The 20,067-nt window shown below is 33.2% G+C and overlaps 1 protein-coding gene across 19 annotated transcripts in view; it reads left to right on the top strand.

Annotated features, from left to right (window-relative positions):
- The window catches only part of BAZ2B (bromodomain adjacent to zinc finger domain 2B), a 433,092-nt gene that overhangs the window by 332,653 nt on the left and 80,372 nt on the right, over window positions 1–20,067 (top strand). For 12 of the 19 annotated variants that reach the window (XM_042994501.1, XM_042994503.1, XM_042994502.1 and 9 more), the window contains 6 exons: window positions 472–870; window positions 5,768–6,374; window positions 7,970–8,263; window positions 9,454–9,514; window positions 10,299–10,407; window positions 10,658–10,759. In XM_042994501.1, coding sequence (XP_042850435.1) covers window positions 472–870; window positions 5,768–6,374; window positions 7,970–8,263; window positions 9,454–9,514; window positions 10,299–10,407; window positions 10,658–10,759 — 1,572 coding nt within the window. The remainder of the gene's footprint in view (window positions 1–471; window positions 871–5,767; window positions 6,375–7,969; window positions 8,264–9,453; window positions 9,515–10,298; window positions 10,408–10,657; window positions 10,760–20,067) is intronic. The other 7 variants (XM_042994512.1, XM_042994511.1, XM_042994510.1 and 4 more) reach the window with 3 other exon arrangements.

Here is a 20,067-nt window from a genome sequence, read left to right as displayed (position 1 = left end):
CTGTCAGAGTCCCTAAAGTTTAAAGTTAATCATTGCTGTTAGTTCTTATATTTGCACAAGAAAGAATAGGAGATGGAGAAACATTTTTAAAGGGACATTTGGTGTATTTTTTTAGTGAGCTTTATATATCTATCTAAAGTCACTAGAAAAACTTTTTAATTTTTTTTTTTAATGTTTATTTATTTTTGAGAGACAGAGAGGGACAGAGTGTGAGTGGGGGAGGGGCAGAGACAGAGAGAGAAAGACACAGAATCTGAAGAGGTTCCAGGCTCTGAGCTGTCAGCACAGAGCCCGAGGCGGGGCCCGAACTCACAAGCCAAGAGATCATGACCTGAGCCGAAGTTGGACGCTCAACCGACTGAGCCACCCAGGCGCCCCAAAAAACTTTTTAAAGTACCCTTTTTCTCCAACTGCTTGATGTTCTTTGTTTTAATAGATATTGAGAAGTTGCTTTTTTATTTTTATTTACAGGTGCTATTACATGGTATTTCAGACCCAAAAGCAGATGGACAGAAAGCAACTGAAAAAGCCCAGGAAAAAAGAATACAGCAGCCATTACCTCTTGTGTCTGAGTCCCAGACTCACCCATCATTCCAATCCCAGCAGAAGCAGCCTCAGGTTTTGTCACAGCAGCTTCCATATATTTTCCAAAGCTCTCAGGCAAAGGAGGAATCTGTGAACAAACACACAAGTGTAATACAGTCTACGGGATTGGTGTCCAATGTGAAACCTTTATCTTTGGTAAATCAAGCCAAAAAGGAAACTTACATGAAACTCATAGTTCCTTCTTCTCCTGATGTACTTAAAGCAGGGAATAAAAATACCTCTGAAGAATCTAGTCCTTTGACCAGTGAAATGCGATCCAAACGGGTGAGTTAAAAATTATTTATAAAATAATTTTATTATTAGATAAAAGAGCTTTTACATAGTCTTACAATATGCTAGTTTAAATGAAATTCTACTCTTATTTTCATACTTTATTAGTTACCAGGAATAGCATATGCACATCAGATTTCTCTGATTTTATATTTACATATACATCTGCTTAATGTATTTTTGGCACACAATCGTGTCATTTTTCCTGAGGTTTAATGATTTAGCAGAAAGGGGAGAAATACATTTGAATAAGATATACTCCAAATTACTTTTCTTTAAGATCAATGTCCTTTTTTTCTAATATCAATATATTCTTCTTTAAAGAAATGAACTTGAGTCATTTACCTCTGTAGCCCTATACCTTATCAACCACAAACATAAAAATCCTTTATGAAGAATCACTTATTTTAATGTTATTTATTTTTAAGAGAGAGAGAGAACGAATGATTTTATGAAGAATCATTTATTTTAATGTTTATTTATTTTTGAGAGAGAGAGAGAACGGTTGACTGCCCAAGTGGGGAGGGGCAAAGAGAGAGGAGGACAGAAGATCTCAAGCAGGCTCTGCACTGACTGCAGAGAGCATGATGCAGGGCTCAAACTCAGGAACTGTGAGATCATGACCTGAGCCGAAGTCGGACACTCACCTGACTGAGTCTTTACTTGTTCTAAATAACAAGTAAAGAGCAGAAGGATTTTAAACCAAGATCATTCTTGTATCAAATCCCATGATTAAGATGAAATAATTTGGTGTTTCTGAAATGATAATGGTAGTTCATTGGAAATATTTCATGTGAATGGACATTCACATTAGACTCAACTATATGAAATATAAAATATTTTGAGTAATTTTTATTTATACAAATACCAGAACCAATAATCAGAGAATTTTTTCATCTTTATTTTCTTGCTATTGATTTTATATTTCTACATAGTCTACATTCATATGTCTAGTAGAATTCTAGTAATTAAATGACCAGTGCCTTTTATTCTAGAACCAATCCAGAGTAGAGACAAAATATTATGTTTGAACAAAGTATCCTGTCTTTTGATTACAAAAATTATCATTAGACCTCTTAATCCCATTAGATAACTTGTAAAGCTCTTGCTGTTTGCCAGCTGTTGTTTTAAGTGCTGAATATGCATTTACTCATTGGACACTAACATCTGTAAATGCTACTAATATTATAATGCCCATTTACAGATAATCAAATTGAGATTCATAAAAAATAACTCTCCCAAGATCACACTGCTAGTTAGTGACAGAGTTAAAATTCAGATCTAAGCAGTAGTACTAGAATCCTTGTTCTTAACCTCTGTGATAGCTGCCTTTCTCAAAAAAGTTACAATGTCCTTGTCCATTAACTCTTACTGCACTGAGAAGAATTTAAGAACAGGGTCAAAGTAAAATTACGTGAACAAATCAGGCTTTGTTGAGAATCTAAATGCATAGTTCTCAAGCCTAAGGATACATTAGAATTACTTGGAAAACTTTAAAAAAAGGAATAATACCTTAGAAGAATTAAATCAGAATCTCTTAGTCTGTTGAGACCAAGGTATTGCACATATCAAAAGCTTTCAAATGTATAGCCAGATTTGAAAACCACTGATCTAAACAGAATGACCAATGGTATAATATCATGCATATGATAATTTGTGATGCTCAATCAGAAGGAGGTATTATTTCTGGCATCACATTATTGCCTATGAGTAAATTAAGCAAACTAAAATTTACACTGTTTGGGTTATTTTAATTTTTAATTAATGTGTATCCTACTTTAAGATAAATTATAGAGCATATTAGGAGTTATTTGTATTTTGAAAGGTTTCTTAATTTTCAAAGAGTTTCTTAAATGTTTCTTATTTAAAGAATTTTATATGACTGCCTGTTAGAAAGTCACTTATTAAACACTTGCTTAATAAATGTGGCCAAGCCAGACTTCCTACACATATGATCTTATGTGATGCTTACAAAATTGTGTGAGGTAAAGAAACTAAAGCTTAGAGAGATTAAATCCCTCACTAACATTGCATAACAATTAAAGAACAGAAGGATTTTAAACCAAGGTCATTCTTAAGGTCATTCTTAAACCAAGCCCATGATTAAGATGAAACAATGTGGTGTTTCTGAACTGATAATTGTAGTTCATGGGAAATATTTTATGTGAATGGACATTCATATTAGACTCAACTCTAAATGACTTTGTGTACTTTTTCTTGGTACCTAGCATTGAGTTAAAGGGTATTTTATAAATATTTTTCTTACATCAGCTCTCTTTCTTTATATGACAGTCTAACATACAGAATTTTGGTTTATTCCTATGATAGTCTCAATTATTTCATGTTACCTGCCATGTATCTGCCTCCCCTACTAGTCTATGATTTTTTTTAGTATTATTTAATCATTGGCTCTTTCTATACCCTTATAATATAGACATTTAATTCAAATCAATATACATTAATTGGATATAGATACCAGTAGTGAATATTCTTTACCAAGTTTTGCTTAGATTTTTTATTTTTATTTTTATTTATTTATTTATTTATTTTTTTTGTGGACTGCAGACTCAGGTAAGGGCTGGGGGAGCAAAAACTTGGAGGAAGCACAGAGCTTCAAACCTGCCTTCCCATACTCTCGTCATCTAAGTGGCTGTCTTAAAGCAGCAAGACATTTGCTGTTGTGCAGTTCTCAATTCCCCCCCCTTCCCTTTTTATGTACCACCTCTAGTATCAAAAAGGACAACATGTTTGCTTTAAAAGAGTAACTGATACAAGTCTTAGGGTGAAATACAGTGATCTTTGGGGTTTTTTTGAAAACCTTCAGGTGTCAATATATGGAAAGTGATTCTTTAGAATTAAGTCAGAATGAATTTCAGAAAATTAAAATATAAAACTAAAGGACAAGGTTTTGTTTTCATGACTGTTTTGATCCTATGTTTAGAAGGAAAATTTACTACCTATAAAAAAAGAGTGCAAAATGATTATATGACATAATTTTGTTCTAAGAAATGAAAACATACTAAATTTTTCAGCTGAAATCTCAGTACATATTAAATACTTATATATAATATACAATATTTTTATATTGAAACTATTAAGTAAAATTAAGTATATTAATGCATTTTTACATAATGTATTTTATACAAGAATTTTGCCATGAAGTTATTTTTAAAAGGTAAATGCAATTTAGTATAACTTCCCATATTTAATCACTGAATAAATGCTAATTAAGCATGTTCTTTTTGTGAAGCATCGCCTTAGGTATGAATATTATGTGACAGTCTTTGTTTACAAAGAATTAACTTAATTTTCTAAACTAATACAGTGAGGATATTAAATAAGATAAAGAAGTTTATGTAGGAATTGCATACTGCTTACTAGCACTGCTGCTGTAAAAGATTTAATACATTATTCTATATTGCATTCCATCTGCATTTATACTCTGAAATGCCCACCACAAATTTTTGCTGGCTAGAATGTTCAGAGCCCAGGTTCAATGCTGACAGTGCTACCGATTTTAATTCTAAGGCAACCATTTTCGTTACAGACTTTGACCTTCTGAAATTCAACACTAGACTTAAAATACTTTAATCATTCTACTTAAGTTTTTTAATTTTTTTTAAATGTTTATTTAATTTTTGAGAGAGAGACAGATCATGAGTGGGGGAGGAGCAGAGAGAGAGGGAGACACAGAATCTGAGGCAGGCTCCAGGCTCTGAGCTGTCAGCACAGAGCCCGACACGGGGCTCGAACCCACGAACCGTGAGATCATGACCTGAGCCGAAGTCGGACGTTTAACCGACTGAGCCACCCAGGCGCCCCTCTACTTAAGTACTATTTTAATTATACAAATTTAATAAAGTTCATGTGGTTTTATTCTTATCAAGATTCTGAGAGCCAAATAAGTTTTTATTTCTTATTTACAGATGTAAATTTTATAGCTTAATGGTTTACAAATCGTTTTTTTCCAGGTAAAGTGTACTTTTTCTAAACTGTTTTATTATACTCTTTCTAATGTTAATGTGCTAAAGGGACTCCAAGGTAGACTCCACACAATGTTGAGCCAGCAATCCCAGCAGCTTCATATCATGCATACTGCAGGTAGTATCCGGTAACAAATAAGAGGTAATGGGGTTCAAAGGATAGAAGTCATGAGTGCTTCTGGCTGGAACAAACATGGAAAGCATTTTGGGCTGGATTTTGAAGGATGAGCAAGATTTTGTCAGCTTGCGATTTAGAAGAGGAGGACGTTTCACACAGAGAAAAGGATTATAGCAAAATGCAGAGGTGGTGGAAGTATGACATGAACAGGGCATGGCAAATAGTACAGTTTGACTAGAAAGTTATAATTTGAAAAGTAACTTGAGGCTCAAAATTAAGTATTTAGGCCTTACAAAGTTGTCAGTGACAGAGGAGACACTAAAGCTTTTGACCAAGGTGCTAAAATAGTTTAAATTAAGATAAAAATGACATGAGGATATAGCATATGTTGGGAGTTGTGTGGGAAGAAATGATGGTATGGCTTATGTATGAGCAATATTCTGATGAAAGAGTCCAAAAGACATAGGAATATGGCTGACTTGGAAGAAAGAAAAGTAAAAGATGTTTTCAGCATTTCAAATTTAGATTATTGAGACACAGGGGACCATAGTAATGAGAGAGGGGAAACCTATATTTTGAAGGGACAAAGACTAACTGAATTTTAAATATATTTTATGTCTAGCCAAGTTTCAGCAACCAACTAGTCATCACTGCCACTAATTTTAAGCACTTGTATATCATGATTTAAATTTGTATATGAGTACCCGTTGTCAGATATGGAAGGCAAATACAAGTAATCTTTGTTTTTATGGTACATTGTTGTTTTGTTTTTTAACTTTTGTTTTCACAGGAACAATATAAACAGACATTCCCAGCACAGTTAAAGAAACCAGAGTCATCCAAGAGCTTGAAGAAGGTTATTGCAGCTTTGTCAAATCCGAAAGCAACCTCTAGTTCACCAGCACATCCAAAACAGGCGTCAGAAAACAACCACCCTAATCCATTCTTGACAAATGCACTTTTAGGTAATCACCAACCAAATGGAGTTATTCAGAGTGTCATTCAAGAAGCTCCTCTAGCACTTACTACCAAAACTAAAATGCAGAGTAAGATTAATGAAAACATCGCTACTCCAAGCAGCACCCCTTTTTCCTCACCTGTAAATTTGAGTACAGGTGGGAGAAGAACCCCTGGCAGTCAGACAGCTGTAACCCCCTCCGCCTCTCCCATACTGCATAGTCAAGGGAAGGAAAGAGCAGTTAGCAATAATGTAAACCCAGTGAAAACACAGCATCACCCCCACCCTGCAAAATCTTTAGTGGAACAGTTCAGGGGAACAGATTCAGACATTCCCAGTAGTAAAGATTCTGAAGATTCAAATGAGGATGAAGAAGAAGATGATGAGGAAGAAGATGAGGAAGATGATGAAGATGATGAATCTGATGACAGCCAATCAGGTTATTTTTTATTTTTAAATTTGAAGTATTTCTGTAAATGCTATCTGAACCAAAACATTTTAAGGAGGATCTTAGTTCACAGACTTGTAATCATTGTCATTCACTGTGTTTCCCACAGCTATGTGCCTTTCTGTAATGAGCTGGTAAAATATAGGAGGAACTGAAATTGGAAATCCTAGTTAAATTCTCAGCTTTGTTATTCATTTAACATTAAACAAATAACTTTAAATGAATATAAATGATGCAGGAATTAAGAAATCACAAACTTGGCTTAATTTTCATTTAATTCATGACCACTCATTTGTCTTTTCTTTTTCATCTCTTCTGCTACCTGTTTAAGTGTTGCAGCAGGTATTTTCACTGAGGTACAATTGTAGTCACCGTCATTTAGAAAGTGCTAAAAACCTAAATCCCTATGATTGTCCATTAGCAACACAGAATTTGTATAATAACAAGTAGAGTACTCCTTGATTTTATTTTTTAATTCGCTTTCTAGTATTTTTTAAAACTTCTTTCTGTTTTTCTTCTCCTTAACTCTCCTCCTTGTTCCACAGAAGATTGGAAGCATAAAATATAAGATAGTTTAAATCTTAAATACAAAAATGAAATACATATTATTAAAAATATTTGGACTTATTACTGACCCTCCACAAGTCCAATGGTAAATTTTTTAGCTACCAATATAAATAGGAAAATATAGTCAGTTATACAACTTAAAGTATCTAAAGTCGCTCAGTGTAAGAACAGCTTTTCCTGATAATATTTTTTCCTGGGATTCCCATAAACACAACTTTACATGATAGAATATGACTACCATTATTAATAACTTTCGAAGACAGTTTTTATAACAAATTTCAACATAGGCAGATTCCACAAAAGCTGTTATTCTGGGAACCTTTAAGATACATTCCAAGCATCAGGCCTGCGTTTATCAAGTTTAATCCAGGAGTAGATTATACATATCTATAGGAAGAGATACTTTTATAGAACTACATTGCTAGAACAAACTTAAATTATTAAACCATTAAGTGATCACACATAATTATATCTGTAACCTGGTCTTTGGTGAAGCCTGATGAAATCGTGCACCTAAATAGAATAACTGCAGCCTGAAAAGTCAAGAATCTCTAAGAAAATGGTTTTCTTTTACCTCAAAGTCCAGATGAAAGAATGATGGTAGTTCCAGACTTCTCTTCCTCATACTGAACCTAGTATACTTCTAAAGCTATTGGAATCTATTAATTTAAATAATCAATTCTATTCCCTCTATACCTTAGTTTCTATATTAAATTAAAAGTGATTTTGAAGCCACTAAGCAGAACTCATCATGTGAATAGTGCCATGTGAGAAGAACTGTTTTATGATTAAAGAGTTGAGTAAAGCTGATACTTTTAATGAATTTTGAGGATTTGTAGTCTGCATACATTGTACTCAAATAGATTGTTAGATAGTAATTTTTACATTAAGTCTTTAGGAAAGTTGCTCAGTGGAGTTCAATCACAGATTCTGATTCCTAAACTATCCCATTTAGATACAAACTGCAAATGTTGGTGATTATCTAGTTATAATATACGAATGCTTCTTTTACTTCCCAGAATCAGATAGTAATTCAGAATCAGATACAGAAGGATCAGAAGAAGATGATGATGATGATAAAGACCAAGATGAATCAGATAGTGATACTGAAGGAGAGAAAACGTCAATGAAACTGAATAAAACAACTTCCTCTGTCAAAAGCCCTTCCATCAGTCTCACTGCTCACCCAACACCTCGTAACCTCCACATAGCAAAAGCCCCAGGCTCTGCTCCTGCTGCCTTATGTTCTGAATCCCAGTCACCTGCTTTTCTTGGCACACCTTCTTCCACACTTACTTCAAGTCCACACTCTGGTACCTATACTTTATTTTTATTATTGTAAAGTAGAAGTCAAACCATAGCAAGAACTCTTATTTATACAGTTTTCTGGGGATGATCTCATTGGACTCAAGCGTGACAGCTAGATTTGAGGTTGGCTAAGAAAGGTCCATGTGTATTTTCAAAGGATATGACCCATTACCATTTTTTTTTTCTGTGTTTCCAATTTAAGAACACGATTGATGACAGTTCTTGATTTTGAATACTTTCCTGCTTTGGTATTCAGTTTATGCTTCTAGAATTTAGAATTTGATGGATAGTTGGACTTTTTTTGTACTTTATAAAAATGAGCTCACTTGGTTACTTAAGATACAATTGCATATCTGTCCAACATATAGCCAAATATCATTTGTATTAGTGAGTAGTATTATTATTTCATTAACATGCCACATCTTTTTTTTTTTCTATTTGACCTTTTATAAACTTCCAGAGGTCTTCATTAAAAGTTTTTACATGAATTCCAAAAGGACTTTTTATTTCTATTTTGGTAGCTAAGGAAATATAGAGATATATAGTAAAATATCATGTTGTTTTATTTATTTCACTCTTTTCTTACAAATGTCTGGTTTTGCTTTCATTTGCCACAGTCCAGTATGATAGTCTGCTAATTTAAGAGGCGTGTATTTGCATTTGTGAAACTTAGTCATTGTCTATAAAGAATTTTACATGTAATCATAATCCTATTTGTCCCTTAGGTTTAAAGACCTGGTAGTAGTTTTGACTATGGATTTATACGAACATAGATGTATAGTATTTTTAAGTGTATGAGCCAGCTGTTGAAATTTTTCAGCATCTTAAAAAGTCATATTCTCAAAGAAAACAACTGTATCTGGTTTTCTGAAACCTCTGTCTTCTATTTTCCTCCTCCTTCTTTAGCTATTTCTTTAAATACAAAATGAGAGGAAAGCTACGTATTTTTGTCTTCCATTGTATTTTCTTTAGAAAGACCAGTTATTCTGTCATGCAGACCAAAGAAGGAAAAAAGGCCTCTATTTGATACAGTGTTTTATTGAAAATCATCTAAAAATAACCTACAAGTTGCAGAAAGACATTAAATGATTCAAGTCATTAAGATATATTATTTAAAGAAAATTTTCAAAACTATCAAAAAATTATCATCTGTACAAGCTAATCTGTTATGTTAACTGGCTGAATTTTCTTGAAGGCACTTCCAAAAGGCGAAGAGTAACAGATGAGCGCGAGCTGCGTATTCCTTTGGAATATGGGTATGCAAAGTAGGATTTCTCTCGTTGCCTTTCCTCCACATATGTGTGCATGTTTGATTTCTCACTCTCTGCTGTTAGTAAAAGAACTGAGTAGACTGCATGGTATTCATTAGAGCAGAAGAGCCAGAGCAAAGGGCAAAGAAGTTAATATATTAGAAAACTGAAATTCAGCCGAACTGCAGTGTTTAGGTATGGCGCATCTGGAATGGAATCACACAGTCAGGTGGGACTAGGACTGAAAAGAAGCAAGCAAGAGAGAGTCATTGGCAAAGGGCTGGGACACAGTTAAGAGTATAAGAGGTTTTTGTGAAGATGGGGTTAAAGGACAGTAAAAGCCACTATGGCAAAACTGGGGGGACTTGCCCAGAGTTTGGCTAAAATGGTTTAGGTGGAACTGAGACTGTTTACATTAGAAGTACATGATCCCCAAGGAGCAGAGAGCCAAGTTCACTTTACTCTTTCCACTTAAAGCTTTTCAGGTGTAAAACATCAGTACACCTTGACACCTTACTGAATTGGTCTGAAAACCCAAAGTAATACCAGTTAACGATTTCTAAGAAATTTAATGGAGTTTAATATTTGTAAATTGGGTCTGATTAATTCTTCATTGAATTACTTAGTTAATCAAAATAATGATAAATGTATCTGAGTCGTATGATTAGGGACTTATATTTCTTTTATTTGTATTTTTCCTGCTGTCTAAAAAGCATGTGTTCTTAATTTTTTTTAAAAAAAGCTTTCTTAAAATTAAATATGTTATAACCCTCATTTCTGTTATGTGTAGCTGGCAAAGAGAGACAAGAATAAGAAACTTTGGAGGGCGCCTTCAAGGAGAAGTAGCGTATTATGCTCCATGTGGAAAGAAACTTAGGCAATACCCTGAAGTAATAAAGGTACATACTTTTCACCAAATAACATACATTTGGTGCCTATTACGCATGTTTATGGGAAAGAAAAAGTGCTCTCCTTTCTCAGAAAATATTCTCTTGTATGAGACTAATGTACTTAACCTAAAGTGATCTTCTCTAAACCCATAGCCCCTTGCTAGAATATGCAAAACATTAGTGTCCTGAAGAAAGCTATACATCAAAGCTGGGTTGTAATTATTAAAACCTGAAGTGGAAAAATATGTGATTTTTTCAGTATCTCAGCAGAAATGGAATAATGGATATCTCAAGGGACAATTTCAGCTTCAGTGCAAAAATAAGAGTGGGTGACTTCTATGAAGCCAGAGATGGACCGCAGGTATCCACTTTTTAAAAAGTACAGTCTTTAAAACAAAACGTAGTACCATAACCTAAATGAAGTAAATTTCACTACACTCTGGAGCATTGCCTTTTGTTAGTTAATTCATACAGCTATACATATAACTTTGTGGTTAACACACACCAAGGCTTCAATCCACTATATTCCAGTAACAAGGAGCTTTGACATAACAGATTTCTTTTTCAAATTTTTTAAGTAAAATTTTTCCTGTTTATTAATTTTGTCAACAGTTTTATAATTTATACAGGTATAAAAGTATCTGCGTGTTCACATGAAATATAGGAAAACATTAGTTCCCTGAAAGGTAAACTGACTGAAAGGTAAATTAATTTGAATAGGAAAAACATGCTGTTGGAAGTCAGTCCAGAAGGGAATAAAAATATGCCTTAGTTTTTTTGAAAGATCTTGTCCATCTGATTATGCCATGCTACATGATCCATTTTTACGGTGGGGGGGGGGGTGGGCAGAGGGAGGGAGGGAGGTTCCTTAATATTAGGGATGTAAAATTTCTGCTTTTTACAGAAATTTAATTTTTTAGTTAATTATATACATTTCTGAAAATATCACCATAACTCCCTTTTTGCTTATGAGTTAAGTATACAGCCTTACCAATCAGCACAAAGAACCCACTGTAGAGACTTCATTTCCTATATGTTTCCTTTATTGTTTTGCTTTTGTTTCTTACTTGGATTCAGCTGCATATGGTTAACTGTTCGCTTTAACTTTATCGGCTCCATTGTAAGAGGTCCTAGTTAAGGAGTGAGGAGACCATACTTGTTCACCCATGAAATAGTTCTGTGATTTCAAACAACATCAGAATAATGCCCCCTTTTCCTCAATTTCTTTGTCCGCAAAATAAAGGCAATAATAATTTTACTTCTGCCTCCTAGGATTATGGTGAGGTTAAATGAGATCATATGCATGAAAATGTTTCAAAAGGTTAAATTGCTCAGCCAACTGCAGTTGATATTTTCTTTCTTGATTGAATCTTTCTCCCTTTTGGCCCATTATAATGCACAGAAAGAAATTTTTTTCTGGCAATAAATATTTTCTAGTGTGAGTGGGCAGTTTTTCCATCATATCTTACCCTCTAATTTTATAGTTAGAGAAATAAGAAAGGCCTTCCTAATTCTGCAGGAGATTTATTTTGAGAGCTCAAAGATTAGGAGAATTTTCCAGGATCATAGTCTCAACCAGGCAGAGACATAACTAGAACTCAGGGTTTCTAACAGTGTTCTTTTACATTCAACCCATTACCTATTTTTTATTATTGTCCATGACTTTTTAAGGGACAAGTTATGTCCAAGTCCACTTGTTTCTTTCCTGGTAATTCTAAAATGCCAAAATAGATTTATTTGAGGTTTAGCTTCTTTCCTGAAATATATTCTAGAATTTTTCTCTTTTTATTTTTTAAACTTAAAAAAATGTTTAACTTAAACTAAATCTGCCACCAAACAGATTTTCAGAATTTTGGAGTTATTTTACCCACTTCCATATATGCTGGATCAGTTTCTTGTCACAAAAAAATGTTAGAAGACAATAATTTATTTAAAAATTCGAATCATTCTTTAATCTTTTGGCTCATGTTATCAAATCTTTACTTGTCTTATTTCTGCCAAAGATATCCTTATGTTTTTAAGTTAAATAGATTTTTGTTCTGAGAGAAAAGCTAATTACTGTTCAATACATAAAGGATTTTTAGTTTTGTATCAGTGATAATTAGACTTAATCTATAAAGCCTCATTAAGCAGAGTAAAATGTTCTTTGACATCCATTCACTTTTTATTAAGCATAATCAGTGTTTTCCAAATGCATATTGCTTTGTTGAGAGATCAATTCATCAAGGAAATATGATGAATTACTAAATCTAGAATATGTTAAGCTGCCAACATTTCAGTAGATTGCTCAGGGAAAATATTAGCAATTTTGAGAGCACTTCTGTCAGTTTAAAAAAATTAGGAAGTTGGATTCGTTTTAAGATAATTTCAGAGAACAAAAATTAAAGGTAAGTAACCCAAAAAAGTTTAGTTAATTAATTAGAGATACATATAGTACATACAGTTGTAGAACCGTATACATTTCCATATATGATCAAAATGTATAAGATATAGGTAATTAGAAATGTATATAATTATGTAAAATTTTCTATGAAAATGAACAAAGATTATAGATTTTTGTTAGAGAAACTATGATCTGTAATAATTTGATATGCCTAAACTTTGTAGAAGATGTAAAATATAGTTTGTCCAAGCCACTGTTGCTATGCAGAGATGATCTGTATGTGTTTACAATATGTCTGCCTTTATACAAATTCTAGAAAGGGAATGATGACTGTATATATACTGAAAAACAAAACTGCATATTGGAAAGACTGAGAAGAAATTTGTCAAAATTTTAATGATAGATGTAATGATTGGTGATACAATGGATCATTTTTTTTCTTTTTACTTCTTACAAGTTTCACATTTTCTAAATTTGCTTGTATTACATACAACGTGAAAAGCAACTTTCAATTAAATAAATACATATGGTGCGCCTGGGTGACTCAGTCAGTTAAGTGTCCGACTTTTGGTTTTGGCTTAAGTCATGATCCCGTGGTTTGTGAGTTCGAACCCCACGTCAGGCTCTGTGCTGTTAGTGTGGACCCTGTTTGGGATTCTCTCTCTCTCTCTCTCTCTCTCTCTCTCTCTCTTTCTTTTTTCTTTCCTTTTTCTTTCTCTGCTCTTCCCATGCTCATGCTCTCTCTCTCTCTCTCAAAATAAATAAATAAACCTAAAAAAAATAAATAAATACTTCAATCCCTTCTAATAAAGCTAAGCATTCAGTTTTCCAAAGGCATGGAAGTTGTACATAATGATTTCAGATATTACTGCTACAGTTTTCCAAGCCCCATTTATCTATTTTGGGTGTTTAATATTTGCAGATTCATTGCTATTCTTAGTCCCTTTCCTAAACATTTGCATTGGAAAAATAAACTTTCTCCATCATATTTTTCCTTTTCCTCTTAAACTTATCAAAAGTATCCAATATTAGTTCTGTAAGTTGTTATTTTGCTCAAGGCATTTCAAAAATTTCAACAGTGGTAATGCAAAGCTCTATATTTTTTTTACAAATGAAGTTAATGGAGTTTCTACTAGAAGATAATTCGAGTCTGCAGTAGAGAACCATGGTTTTTTTGTAGCAGTTATTTTTCAACTCAAGATTATTTCTGAACTTAAGAGAGAGTATGCATATATTTATTAACAGCAAGCATCTGAAAATATTGACTAACTTTGGATATAATACAGTGGGATGAGAGGTATGAGAACTTACATTTATTGAAATTTAAGTAAATTCATCATTAAAGGACAATCTAATGATTACTTTCAAAAATAAGAAAGCAGGGTGCCTGGGTGGCTCAGTCAGTTAAGCATCCGACTTCAGCTCAGGTCATGATCTCACTGTGAGTTTGAGCCCCATGTTGGGCTCTATGCTGACATCTCAGAGCCTGGAGCCTACTTCGGATTCTGTGTCTCCCTTTCTCTCTCTGCTCCTCCCCCACTTGCACTCTGTCTCTCTTAAAAATAAATAAATGTTAAAAAAATATTTTTTTAAAGTAAAGAAAAGCCTTTAAATCAGAGTTGACACAAGAGATGGTGAGAAAAGATTCTATTCATTATCAGTGTTATTTATTTCAGTCTATAAATGTGGTAAATATTTATAGAATCAGCTACTTGTCAGTATCTATTGATACTTACATGTCAAACACTTCCTACAGGCTTCTATAAAAACTGTGATTTTAGGGATAATAGGCTTCATGGAACAAAATGAACAATATTATAAGGCCATGGTTTACTAGCTGGCTACCTTCTATGTTAGTCAGTGAAACCCTTTTGAAAAGAGTATAAGGTAAATAAATTTTTTATAGATTTCTGCTTCATCACATTATAAAGAACTTATTGAACCTAACGTTTGTCATTGTTTTCATTTTATTTTGGTTTTGGGTGTCAGGATAATAAAAAGTAAGGATGAGCTAGGCATACGTTGGTAAATATAAAATAAGATTTTTATTTACCTAAATATTATATTTAGGTAAAAGAGTATTCATATTTTATTAGGAATATATGAAGGCTTCACAATAAATTATTAATGACATAGATTATTTGAAATATATGATAATCTACTTTGAAAAGTATTGTTGTGAACTGCAGAGAAGAAAACATTTAAGCATAAGTATAATGATAAAATTATTTTTCAACCAGTATGTTCACATGCATAGACTAATGAATGTTTACTGTATTCAGGCTGTAAAAAAAAAAAAAAAAAGAAAAAGAACGATGCACAGAAGGAACGAGTTAAAAGTGACTTAGAAAATATTGCTTTTCTATTTGAGATGTATATATTTTTAAAAGATATATATATATATATATATTTTAATGGCATAAGACCATGAGAAAAGAAAGATATTTATTGTTCTTACTGAAAAGAACCATTTTTCTTAGTCATTTAATCAATAAATATTTGTGGCAAATACTTAATGTGCCAGGCATTTTTCCCCAAGGTAAATTTTCCTTAAAGGCATTTACCATAAAGAAAACGGTGAACACATTTCACTACAGAAGTGAACTTGAAGGCCTGGCTTTGAAAAAACAAAACAAAGCAAGTGTTTGTAGAGAAACTAAAAAGTACAAAAGAAATAAAAGTTATGATTACTGGCTTAAAGAGGTAAAACAGTAAGTACAATGCTATCAAGTTAAAATCAGGGTTTTATTAGTAAGGAATTTAGGGACACTTCACAATAAAGCAGACAACATACGGTCTCTGGCAAAGATTATAATGCTGGTAATTATTTCATATAAGTAAAGAACAAAAGATTGGGAGTCAGCAACCAGGGTTCTAATTCAACTCTGCTGTTAACTGTCACACCTAATGCAACATAGCTGTGGGGCTATATGGACACTGAGAACATGAAAGATCAGTACCAGAAATCTAAAATACTGAAAATTTATGTCACTAATCTACCAGGTAGGATTTCTGATGGCTAGGCAAGGGCCTATACTAGGAGGCCAACCGTATGAATCCAAGTGTGGAGTTAAGGAAGTATTTGAAGGTCGTGACTCTTAGAGGGTAACCTACTGTGAGTAACTGGAAAGCAGGGCCAGCCTTGTGGAACAATTGTATCAAACCACATCTTTCTCACTGGTTTTTAATAGGTGATACCCATCTCCCAGGAGATAATCTTACTCTTTCACATCTTTGAAATGCTATTTAGTATATGATATTAATAAACTGTATGATTACAGTGGATTAAGAATCCCTAATGCTGTAAAGTTCATGGTACATAAAGTTCTCACTACCTGCTTCTGACACCATAAAGTAGCCAAATATAGACATAATGCTAAATTATGAAATAAGCATAAGGAAATTCAACAGAACTTTGATTTTTCTCATGATACTAGCTTTAGTGTTTTCTTAAAATAGGAAGTCCTGTCAAAAATATTTGATGCCTCACTTTGCCTGTGCTCTTAAGATTTTTTCTTAGACTCCTGTCAGGATAATTCAGCATCCTATGTTGCTTTGAAAAACTGAAACCTACTTTTCTAGGCCTTAGTATCCTCACCTGTGATGTGCAGTATATATACCATAGGTCTTTAAGATCAATTCCCTTTTAGGTATCACATTCTAAAAGCTTTTTTATAAACTAATTATTGGGAAGTAAAGTATTCTGAAAGTACACTTACAAAGAAAAAGTAGTGAAAACATCAGTTTTGTTTACTTGAACTGTGGTTAAATTTACTGAAAACTAGCCTGAAATCAATTTGGTAAATGATCAATTCACTGAATGACTAACAAACCTAAAATTGACAGATCAAATATCTTACTCCAGCTTTAAAATCTTCACCTCAGCTGTTTTACTACCAGAGTCAAAGACTGGAATAGAGAAATAGGTCCCAATCCAGAAAAATAAGAGTAAAATTTATCCATTCACTTATATAACATTGAGCATTGGAGAAGTATTAGGCATCTCCAATATTAACATGGGAAATTGACTTTTAGTGGCCCAGCACTGCAAATCCATGCTGAAATTGCTGCAGCAAAGTCTTGGTGATATAAAAACTTAAAAAAAACAAAAACAAAAACAAAAACAAAATCAGTGACTTGGCAAATAGATTACTCAGTGAATTGACTTTTGGTGGACTGGTTTTCTTCTTTTACTTACATACTCTTTATCCCCTAAATAAGTCAGCCTACAAGTATGTAAAATCAAACACAATGGGAGCAACAAAACAAAAATAAAGATAAACTCTGATATAAAATTGAAGCAGGAATGAGACTTGAGAATACATTTCATTAAAACTTGAACATATTGCTGGTAAACCACAAATTGACATTAGCTGCCAGTAAAATGTAGGATCCTAGTTAATTACACAATTCAGTGTAAAGGAAAAAACGAGTAAATTGCTCATGAGATGTTCAGTAATACTTTGGAGTATCATTTATGAAGAATAATGGAAACGTTGAAATACAAAATCATATGTAGATTCAATTTCATATAATTTTTGAATTTCTGAATATAGAAAACATTTTTAAATTATTCATTTAAAATAAATGTTTTTTTTTAAGCTCTATTTAGTTTTTAAGATGTAAAATACCTGAGAGTAATGATTTTATTTGCAGGTTTTCTCAAGTATTTTTTCATCCTGTATCTTCAGTTTGTTCAGGATGAAAAAAACCTCACTATCATTTCCCTTTTCCATGTTACCTAGAGACCCCTCCCAACTTTAATCACCTCTCTGGTCTCCATTCAGACTTTTCTCTTTCATATACAGGTAGTCCTCCCTCCTGAAAGACCAATGTAATCACCTTTCTTTCCAACTCTAATTCTCAAGCCCTAATTCAGACCATCATTATTTTTTTTAAGTGGACAATTCCGACAACTTCTTGTCCCAACCTCTAAACCCTTTTTCAAATTTATTACAACTCAGCACGGTACATTAGAAGATTCTCATTTACCTTTAGAGACTGTTATGTCTTGTACAAAATAGGCGCCTCAACACAAGTTTATAAAACCTTACAGCCTTTTTAAAAAAAAATTTTTAATGTTTATTTATTTTTGAGAGAAAGAGTGAGACAGAGCATGAGCAGGGGAGGGCCAGAGAGAGAGGGAGACACAGAATCGGAAGCAGGCTTCAGGCTCCGAGCTGTCAGCACAGAGCCTGACCACGAACTGTGAGATAATGACCTGAACCGAAGTCAGATGCTTAACCAACTGAGCCACCCAGGCACCCCAAAACCTTACAGTCTTATATTTTACTTTTATAGTGCATTGCAGACAATATGGTGTAGTATGCTTATTATTTTGTTTAGTCTTCTGAAATAAAACATAAATCTTTTTTCTTCTCTCTGTAGTATTTATAGAAATGAAGGTGTTACTGCTAAAGTTTGAAATTAGTAACTCTTGAAAGCAGAATAATGTAAAATAGGCAATCTGTCACCATCCCCATCGTGTTGATCATCTGTTTTCTTTGTATCCATTTTCTTTGTATCCATGTCTTAGTCAAGAAAGATTTTCAGGAGCCATTTACTATGTTAGTCTTAGAAATTAAGAAAAAATAATACGCTAACTCTCTTGATGCATAATTTTTTATTGACAAAAAAGCTTATAGCATATGAATCAAGTGATATAAATTCTGTTTCCTTTTTCTAAAGAAACATTCATCGAGAAAAATACTTTTTCCTTCTCACTTATTTTGACTACTCCATGAATTAAGGATGTATTTTAAGCTTCAGGTTTTCCTTACAGTCTATTTCTCGTTTTCTGAAACCCAGGAGTCAGAAGACTGTATATGTAGCACAATATATGCAGTTCCTTTAACAAGTATTTACTTTATAAATGCCGAGGGCAAAAATGTAAATGAAAATGTCACTATATTTGGTAAATTTTGGACACCAACATAATCTATTCCTTTCTTGACGTAGGTATGTTTTCCTAGCTGAATAAAACATAACTATGTAAAAATTGTAACTGAATAAAAAAATAAATTGATAAAACCCTTTAAATTTTGGCTTAAGTTGACTTTATGATTAATAAGATAGTTTAAAAACTGAATGTAGATTCCTTTACAGACTCTTTTATTAGTCTCTCTCTTCTCCAAGTGTCACAAATGTCACTTCTCTATTTTTCAATTTATGTGATGCATACTGCCTTGGTGCCTAAAAGCATAACAGAAAAATGAAAATCTAAACGAATCAAAAGCTTCCAATACTGGTAAACATAAAACTGTTTTGATGACTTTCTTCTCAGTGGTTTGTGGCATTAAAATGCAGTTCATAGAACTGTTGTTCCTATTGACTTCATTTGAAATCTGAGGAAAAAATTTTTACTTCCTTCAGAATTACTTTGTAAAATTAGGGGTGCCTGGGTGGCTCAGTTGGTTAAGCATCCAACTTCGGCTCATGTCATGATCTTGAGGTCCGTGAGTTCAAGCCCCACATCGGGCTCTGTGCTGACAGCTCAGAGCCTGGAGCCTGTTTCAGATTCTATGTGTCCCTCTCTCTCTGCCCCTCCCCACTCACTTGCTGTCTCTCTCTCTCTCTCTCTCTCAAAAAATAAACATTAAAAAAGATTTTTTAAAATTATTTTTCACATGAGAATTACTGAAAATAATTAGTATAGATATTATTTTTAACATACAAATATGGGTTATATGCACTTGGGTTTTTTGACACAATTCTTCTGTGACACAATCTTGGTCATGCATGCTTTCGTAGCTGAATATTGTTGTCAGTCACTTATCAAATATAAAAACATCTTTGTAACATCAATCAATTACATGTAGAGGTTAAGAGCCCAGGTTTTAGAGTGAGATAGTCCTAGGTTCAAAATACAGTTCTATTCCTTGTTGCCTCTGTACCTCAGGAAATTATTTAACCTTACTGGGTGTGAATTCCCTCCGTTGTAATGTTGGAACAATAAAACCCACCATATTAGAAGTGTTGTGAACATTAATGTATTGAAAATGCCTGGAACAAAGCACAGTGCTTGCAATGTGGGATGTACCTTTCATCCAGGATGGTAGCAGGAGTAGTATTTGTATTTTTAATGCCCATTGAATGAGATAATCAAGATTTCTTGCCCCAGATTAGGAATTATGGAATAAAAAGTAACTCAACAACTTTTTATTGTTTTTGGTTGCAGAACTGACTACAGTGGTTCAAGCTAAATTCCTAGTTTAACATTCTTTTAAGAAGAAAGCACATTTTGAAAATTTTCTTAACCTTCATATTAAAGGAATTATCTCTCTCTC

This window comes from Panthera tigris, chromosome C1 (genome assembly GCF_018350195.1).
Source record: "Panthera tigris isolate Pti1 chromosome C1, P.tigris_Pti1_mat1.1, whole genome shotgun sequence".
NCBI lineage: Eukaryota > Metazoa > Chordata > Mammalia > Carnivora > Felidae > Panthera > Panthera tigris.
This window is presented reverse-complemented; position numbering and strand designations above follow the sequence as displayed.